The sequence below is a fragment of the Puntigrus tetrazona genome, chromosome 8, assembly GCF_018831695.1.
Source record: "Puntigrus tetrazona isolate hp1 chromosome 8, ASM1883169v1, whole genome shotgun sequence".
NCBI classification, from domain to species: domain Eukaryota; kingdom Metazoa; phylum Chordata; class Actinopteri; order Cypriniformes; family Cyprinidae; genus Puntigrus; species Puntigrus tetrazona.
In genome coordinates, this window is record NC_056706.1 from 12640402 (window position 1) to 12649480 (window position 9079).

At 36.4% G+C, this 9079-nt stretch overlaps 1 protein-coding gene across 1 annotated transcript; it reads left to right on the top strand.

Moving 5' to 3' along the window:
- The first annotated feature begins 807 nt into the window (after positions 1-807).
- On the top strand, positions 808-8814 carry xpc (xeroderma pigmentosum, complementation group C). The gene is made up of 15 exons (XM_043246793.1): positions 808-876; positions 972-1114; positions 1840-2088; positions 2689-2797; positions 2958-3042; positions 3707-3864; positions 4230-4350; positions 5088-5180; positions 5284-6066; positions 6479-6639; positions 7203-7284; positions 7367-7498; positions 7584-7753; positions 8010-8103; positions 8233-8814. The coding sequence occupies exons 1-15, from the start codon at positions 827-829 to the stop codon at positions 8533-8535; spliced, it is 2733 nt and encodes a 910-aa protein (XP_043102728.1). The 5' UTR covers positions 808-826; the 3' UTR covers positions 8536-8814.
- The last annotated feature ends 265 nt before the right edge of the window (positions 8815-9079 follow it).

Genomic DNA, 9079 nt, shown 5'->3' on the forward strand with positions numbered 1-9079 from the left:
GTTAATGAACTTGACTGAATGAGGTTAATGTCCTTTATTATACAAACTATATCAGTTTTGAATATATGCTATGAATGCTATGCTATGAATTACAATTGTTACAACACGTCATTAATATGATCATTCATATATATATAATACACTGCTTATCTGTATCTCACTGCTCAGATCTTAAACTTATTGGGAAAAATTGAACTAATAAAATAATAACTCGACAGTTGTCTTCGTGTGTTCATTTATTGATCCATAGAACATAAAATGGGTTTGTGTTAAGAAGACAATTTATCATAGTTTGATTTAAAAAAACAAAAACAAAAAACACTTTATTGTAGTATGAAATGTTTAATGTAATAATAATAAATAATAATAAAGATTTCAGAGAAAAAGAAAGTGAAAACTAGGACGATTTGAATTTTTTTAACAATTATTTTATCACAAAATATCTACTGTAATATGCCCAATTTTTTACTTTAAATTATTCTTATTACTCTAGTGAAACGAGTTTTTATTAAAATTAGCATAAAATACAAGTTATTATTTTTTCACATCCACTTAATATAATTACTATTACCCAAATAATCAAATATTACTATTAACCAAATATTAGTATATATTATATATATATAATTTTAATATGTTTTGCTGAATTATACGGGCACTAGGAACTAGGCTATATATCATTATCGTTATCAACCGAAATATATAATGTAATATAATTAAAAAGCGTTACTTTGCTAACGGTAAAAGAAGCTTGTGTGACAGCGCCTCCTAGCGGTTAAAGAATCACGTTACCCGGTCAACGCCACAGCACCGGCGGAAGTGACGTATGTTCAGCTCCCCTGCAGTCGAAGTGCACGCTTTTCGGTGTTATGAAAGGTGGGAAACGATTGTGTTGGGTAACAGTGGTCTTTAGGTTACATTACATAAGCTGGCTCGTAACGCGGGTCTGTCTGTTTCTCTAAATACACCAGAGTTAATTTATCCCAAAGCTATCCACGATCTTTCAGCAACAGCAGAATGGCAAAGAGAAAAGAGACACAGCAGAAAACCGACACAAAGAAACCGAAGCAGATTGCAAAGAGCAAACCAGCCTCCAAAACGCGAAAAGCCAAAGGTATAAATATATATATATATATATATGCTGCCAAAATGTACTTTGTCTGGCTGCTGCTCAACTAGTCGCCGAGTTAAAATGCAGCTTTGCCGTGAAGCGGTTAAATGAATGGACTGTAATAGTTTGAATGTAGTGCACGGCTGAAGCGGACAGCTGGGGTGTGCAGGTGTGCAGAGACACTCGCTTGAGCTCTCTTGTGTAGTTTGTTATTAACTGCCGCACTTAAGTGAAAACAGCACCTCTTGTTCGGTTCATTGTGTGTGTCACCCGTGGGCGTGTCCAGCCTACATATTTAGGATCATATGTGTGTTTTGGGTACATCAGGGTGGACACGAGTACTTTGAACCAGACCTTTCTAATGCCCCTCTAAAAAATGATGTTCCTATGATGACAGACCCTTTTCTGAAATATAGGTTATGTATTCTTGTCTTTCCAAAGCCGAAGGAAGTAATTAAAATATTTCATATTTTATATCTTGAATACATTGTACAGTAGTGTTTAATATCATAAAATACTATTACTGTTTTTCTTAATACGTTGAATCAGTTTTGAATTTGAAACATGCATTTTCATTGTAATCTTAGATATGTTTTGTTTTATTTTTTGTTTGTTTTGTAGGTTGTAGATAATTTTATTGTCTCATTTGAAGTAGTTTTAGTGGCTAGTAGGTTTGAACGAAAAACGTTACGCTGTTGTCCTTGACCTGTTTGTTTTGTTTGTTTCAGAAAATAGTATGGTGGACAAAAACAACTGCAAGAACTCCAGGGTGGCATCTCGTGTGCCCAGAAAGGTCAGAGATGAGAGAACGAGCAAGTACTTCCAGGACAGTGAAGTGAAAACCGAAGAACCAGAGGACATGAGTGACCACAGTGAGGAGATGAGCCCCGTGCTCAGAGAACACTCATCACCATCGAAACAAGTCAAAGAGGATGAGGAAGAGAGTGAGGATGAGGAGGACTGGGAGGAAGTGGAAGGTGCGTAGTGTTTTTGTGAATCATTAGTCAGATGTGTTTAGATTGTATACGTTTATCTTCTATGGCAGTGGTTCCCAAATGAGGTGCACGGAGGGGGTGGTCTGAATTTTGGCAGGCTTAAAGTAGCATTAAGACCAGTGATCATTTATTTCTTACAAGCCAATCCCGCTTCTATATAAAAACAGGAAAATCGGAGTGCCATATTACGGTCAAATTAGTGACTGCATGCACACAAGCAGCGTGTGTATTATAGTTTGTCACAAAATATGCTGATTTGTATCACTTAATAGGATAAAGAACAAATATTGACAAACTGTAGATTGTGATGGATTTAAAAGACCTTTGTTGATTTTTTTTTTTTTTTTTTTTTTTTCCATGTTCAAAATACAAGCAAGAATGCAATTTCCCCCGAGTATCCAAACAGTTGCAAATGTGACAGTGATTTTAAATAACAACAAAAAATGTTATGAACATTTTACTTTTTAACTGGAGCATTCAGTTTAAAAATAATGAATGTTAAATGCCACTGTAAAAAGTTTGAGAAGCACTCCTCTATGCTATCATGCCTTTCTCACTCTTTTGAACTGTACTCTTTCTCAGAAATGGCAGAAGCTCTGGGCCCTGCGGACTCGACCGAACTAGCGGTTGAGTCGAAACCTGTGGAGATTGAGATCGAGACTCCAGACATGGTTCGCAAGAGGCAGAAGAAGTGAGTGTTTGTTATTTAAGAGTTTAACGAGGGGCTGATTGCCGAGTGGTGAAATTTTTTTAGTAAACGGCCACGAGATAGTTGCAGTCACATTCGCAAGGAGCAGTGATGGTCAGATAGATAAAAAGGAAAATTGTAACACCATGACAACTGTTTCCAGGGAGAAAAGGAAAGAAGAGTTTGAGACTTACCTTCGTCGAATGATGAAACGATTTAACAAGGAACTGCTGGTGGATACCCACAAGGTATGTGTGTGTATTTCTGCTGTAGTTTTTATTTCCAGCTAAATCAACTAAATATACACATAATAATATTCAAGGGTCCGTAAAAGTTTTTAAAAGTCTTTTATGCTCACCATGGATTTATTGATTTAATATATATATAATGATTTAAATATATATACATTTAAACATTTTAAATCTGTTTGTCTTTTTTTCTTTTTTAAAAAAAATAAAACGTAATTTCCTCCTGTGATGGCAAAGCTACATTTCCAGCATTCATTACTTCACAAAGATCCCATGACCCTTCAGAAATAATTCTAATATTGTGATTTGAGACACAAGAAGCATTTCTTATTATTATGTTAAAATGAATAGTAATGAATAGAAAAACCTAAAAAACAGCATTTATTTGAAATAGATTTTTGCTGTGTGAAGTCTTTGCTGACAATTTTTTTTTAAATACCAGTTTTCTTGAAAAAAATATCAACATCTATAAAAAAAAAAAGTGACTCACTGATCTTAAATATATCTAAAAAAAATACAGTATAACAATATTAATAATAAAATATAAATATTCTATCTGTGTTTATTGCAATAATATGTATTGGTGTTTGATCTCGGTTTCTTGGCTATATTTTATTGCTTGTATTGTACTGGTGTTTGATTTCTTATTTACTCCGTCAAACAGGTCCATCTTCTTTGCTTGTTGGCCAGTGGTTTGTTCCGGAACAGATTGTGCTGTGAGTCTGACCTGTTGGCTGTTGCTTTGTCAATACTGCCTGCCCACTTTACCACAGTTGCCACAAAACGCATGAACAATGGCTTCCTCGAGGGGCTTCTCAAATGGTAAGCCTCATTCGTCGTCTTGGATGTATTCCGCTTGTTCAGTTAAAAGAGATCTTCCACCCAAAAATAAAAATTCTGTCAATACTTACTTATCCTCATGTTGTTTCAAAAGTATATGATTAAGTCATTACATGATAAAAGTCAGTGGGCTTCAGTGTTGATTACCAACATTCTTCAGAATATCTTCTTTTGTGTTCAAAAGAAAAAAAAGCATCATTCAGGTTTTGAACAATATAAGGGATAGTTTCAGAATTTACACACCACAAAAATATTTCTCAACAAAAGTCAACTATTCCTGTGCTATATGCAAATAGTGCATTGGTAATGTCTTGGTTGTGTGTAAATTAATCATTCTTTTGTCCCAGGTTTCAAATGACATTCACATTAAACCCTGCCTTACCTGAGGAGAAGGGAGTGGAGTTGAGGATGGTGCTGGAAAACCGAATTGGCTGTTTATCAGCAAGGGACCATGAGGAAATGACCTATGTGAGGGAGATCTCGCTTACTTTGAATACAGTAGTCAGCATTTAAAGTGAATCAGAAAAGTTAATTAAATCAAAGCATTTCGTCAGCATTCATCAACGCATTTTGGTTTTAGGGCAACTTCGATCAAAGGTTTTTAAACCATTCCAAATGTTAAGTACTAATATATTTTAAGATGTAGTTTTTTCAGGACTCTTTGATGAATAGAAAGTTCTAAAGATTCAAACTTCAGTTAGAAACTAATTTTAAAAAATCACTTTTAAACAATCTAACGCTCCATTGCTGAGTTTCTTTTAATAAAAATCTTACCAAATACTGTTGAATACCCAAGACGTGTCACTCATAGTTTTGAGCAGAAGAGCCAATTGCTAATCTGTAAATTCAGTGCATCACTGCAGCTGCTGTTAGAGTTCCCAATTGCTATAGAAATAGGTGACGCTTGGGACTGGCTTGTCTAACCTGATAAATATGCTTTTTTACCCTATTTGAGCAAAATAAGCAACATTTATGACATTGTTATTGTCAGATTTAATTTATGATTTCAGATATGAATATTTAATCGTAAGCTTTTGAACACTTCTGGAGAATTTGATGTTTCCAAAACAGATAGGAGCTGTACCTGCCTGCCCAAGAGGCATTTCAAAGATGGTCCCTGAGTGCCATGATTTGACCCCAAACTTTAGAATGGAAGCTTAATATTTTTCAACCGTGTTTCTAATCTGTGATGTCATTTCCTGTAGCTGTTCTTATTGGTGTTGCGGTCATTACGGCTCTTCTGTCGATTGGTTCTGTCATTGCAACCAATTCCTCTGAAACCACCACCTGTCAGCAAGGTGACTTTGAATTAATATTATACTACTTTTTCTTGCGTACCAATTCTTGGTTTATACTTTTACTGCACTTTTTGTATTTTGGATATTTTTTATTTATTTTTAGAGCAAGACCACACCTACCAAGAGCTCTCCAGAAAAAGACCAGTCTGAGAAACCCTCTCCGGGGGCCAAGATATCTCCTGGAACCAAACGCCCAGCGTCAGCCCATAACGCTGCAGTAAAAGAGGAAAGAGGTGGAAAGAGAAAGAAAAAGAAAGAGGAAGGAGGAGAGAAAGAGACAGTAGGGGGACAGAAACCCAAAAACAGCAGAAGAAGAAGTGTAGCTTCAAAAGTGTCATACAAAGAAGTCAGCAGTGAAGAGGAGGAGCAGAGTGAAGAGGAGTTTCAACCAAACAACGAGGAAGACAGTGAAGACTCTGATGGGGCTATGAAAGTATGCAGAAAGTCAAAAGTGAAGGGAAAAGATCGGGCTCCTCGGTCGAGCGATGTCAAACAGGAAGAAGAAAGTGAAGAAGAAGAAGAGGAGGAGGAGGAGGAGGAGGAGGAGGAAGAGAAACAGGTGAAGAAACAACGACGTAAAAGAAAGGAGGGGAAAGGAACAGATGAGTGGTTGGAGGTTTATTTGGAAAGTACGGGGAAGTGGCTGTGTGTTGATGTGGATCAAGGTGTTGGCCAGCCGCAGCTCTGCTCTGATCAGGCGACTCAACCAATCACTTACGTGGTGGGTGTCGATGACGAAGGCTACCTGAAAGACCTTAGCAGCAGGTATGACCCCACGTGGCTGACCTCATCACGGAGACGCCGGGTCGAATCAGAATGGTGGGAGGAGACTATGGAGCTCTACAAGTCTACAGATACTGAGAGAGGACAGAAGGAGGATCAGGAGGTATGTGTACACTCACACTCACACTTCTGTTTGAAGTAAAATCTTAGAAAAAAAAAATTTTCTAATAGATGAGACCGGATTGTTTATACCTACTGTAAAATGGGTAATTCCAGGATAACGCACAACTTTTTTTAATACTATGACATAAATGTATAAAATACATTTATGTCAATGTCGCAAAAATAAATGATGTTTTTTAGTTTTGTTTGTGTTCTTTTTATTTTTCAAAGAATCTCACAAGAATTCATGATGGTTATTAATATTAGAAAATATAAATCGGCATTACGGTTTTCAGCATTGATAAAATGAAGAAATATTTCTGACCCTACACTTTTGATTGGCCGTGTACACACTCATATATCTTCATCGCACGTGATGTGCATTAAGACTTTCCTGTGCTCCTCATCCGCAGATGCAGGCAAAGTTACTGGACAAGCCATTGCCAACATCAATCTCAGAATACAAGAACCATCCGCTGTACGCACTAAAGAGGCACCTGCTAAAATACGAGGCCATCTACCCCTCTACAGCTGCTGTCCTTGGGTACTGCAGAGGAGAGCCAGTTTATTCACGGTAAACTCTATATAGTTTGTATCCTATACATGAATATATGGCATCACAACAATATAATGTACAGAATGAAAGATGGATGAATATTCCTTGGATGATCTGCTTTAGAAGAACATGCTTGTTTAAATTAGAAAATATATTATTATTACTCAATTCTGTTTTAAACAAAAAATAAAACTTAAAATCATAAACTGAAACATTTTAAATGGTTTAAGTGAATTAGGCATCTCAATGCTGGAAATTGAGTTTGAGATTTGCTAAAGCTTACATTTAACAGTTATGCTATTTTTAAAGATGATCTAAGTCAGTGGTAATTTAGTATTTTTAATATACTATAGCACTATTTTAAATTATATTTTATTTCTTTAACATTTTTATATTTTGAGTTCCATTTCAATTTTTATTTTAGTTTGTTTTAATAATTTTTTTGTTTTGTTTTTAATCTTTATTTTATTTCTGTTTTATTTAGTAGTATTTTAGTATCTATGTTTTTCAGCTTAATTTAAATGACAGAAAACAAATATTTCCAATACAAAAAAATAAATGTGTTTATCCTTTATTTTCAGAGACTGCGTGCACACGCTTCATTCTAGAGATACCTGGCTGAAAGAAGCAAGAACCGTTAGATTAGGAGAAGAGCCATACAAGGTTGATAATTTAACATGCTTTTTTGCTTTTCTTGTGTATTGACTTCTTTATGAAGCAAATTTTTAAAGCTAATGTCTGTCAGATGGTGCTTGGATTTTCCAACCGTTCTCGTAAAGCCAGGATGATGTCAGAGCAGAAAGACGTCAAAGATCTGGCTCTTTTTGGAGTCTGGCAAACTGAAGAATACCAGCCTCCGATCGCCGTTGACGGCAAAGTCAGTTCAAGTTATTTTATTAAAGTTATCATGTTTGCATATTTCCCTGATTGCTGATCTGTATTTATGCCTGTGTATGTTTCAGGTGCCGCGTAATGAGTTTGGGAACGTGTACATGTTTAAGCCATGCATGTTACCAGTAGGATGTGTTCACCTGCATTTGCCAAATCTGCACAGAGTTGCTCGAAAACTGAACATAGACTGTGCTTCAGCCGTGACGGGTTTTGATTACCATTGTGGATTTGCACATGCAGTGTAAGTTTGAGTGCCTTTGTGTTTGTAATAACATGTCCTAACCTGGTGGAATACAATGAAAGCTATTTTTTTCCCACGTACACATTTTGTCCAGCCGTGGATGTCAAGTTCCAGGGCAGTTTCACATCAGTGTCATTCTGTTTATTCATTTCATACAAGGCAAAAGAACAGGAGTGTATTGTGCATAAATAATGTGTATATGAACATATGTAGGTGTTTTCTGTAAAATCTGTCATTTAATTTTCATATATTTCAGTAATGATGGCTATATTGTCTGTGAAGAACACCAAGAAATCCTGAAAGCAGCTTGGGAAAATGAGCAAGATATCCAGCAAAAGAAAGAACAAGAGGTGTGTGGATTTTTTCTTTAAGTTCTTTCTTTGTAACACTGAAAAAACATTTTGTCTGAGAAATGGTACTTTTGATTTTAGAGTAAACTATTTGTGTTTTGTTAATATTATGGTTTAATCTTTTAACAGAAACGTGAGAAGCGTGTGGTGGCCAACTGGACACTACTGGTGAAAGGCCTGCTGATAAAAGAGAGGCTGAAGCGTCGCTATGGGCAGCAGGGGCTGGCATCGGAGCCAGGGCTTAAGCAAGAAAAAGAAGGACTGTCCTCAGATGAGGAGGGAGAGGGCGGGGCTCAGATAGCTCCTCCCTCTCTGACCAGTTCGTGGCCGCAGAACAGGCAAGAGGAACAAGAGGAAAAGATTGTAAGGCGCGTAACTAAACGAGAGAAACGTGGAGAGGAGAAACATCTCTTTCCTTTTGAAAAAGTTTGACCGAATCATCCCGTCACTGTTATTTCCCTTCCCTTGTCCTCCTTTTAAATGTTTTTCTGCATTTATAAGCACGTATGATCTGTAACTCAGCTCTACATCACTATCACCAACCTTTTATAACTGCAATAGCTGCATATGCAGGGAATTTTGAAAATGTCAAGCATTTATGTTTCATTGCCTTTTCAGAATGTACATTTGTTTTTTGTATCAAAATACATATTTTTATAGAACATACTGTTGGGGGAAAAAAACGTGCAAATAAACAACAAATATGCTGGAGTTGTTGTGGAGCGTATGTGAATTCAAAGTCTTTCACTGTTTGTAAATGCCTCCTGGAGTTCTGGTCATGCACAGAAAATAACATTGGGCTAATAATTGGAAAACAGCTGCATGTTATTCTTAAATTGTCTTGATGTTTTGCAACAATTTAGTGAATACTATTGAAGTGAAGGAAAAAGAGCGACAGATACTCTCATCAAGTTATGACATACATCGGCGTGTCATGGGTTGGTTGGGACTGTAGGTGTGCACAAAACAGAGGAGT

Bases quoted from the DNA above. Each gene is read 5' to 3' on its own strand.
- xpc (XM_043246793.1), top strand. From the start codon at position 827: ATGTTCAGCTCCCCTGCAGTCGAAGTGCACGCTTTTCGGTGTTATGAA. The intron at 6,067-6,478 runs GTATGTGTACAC...CCTCATCCGCAG, and splicing joins GACAGAAGGAGGATCAGGAG to ATGCAGGCAAAGTTACTGGA. The intron at 7,499-7,583 runs GTCAGTTCAAGT...TGTATGTTTCAG, and splicing joins CGATCGCCGTTGACGGCAAA to GTGCCGCGTAATGAGTTTGG.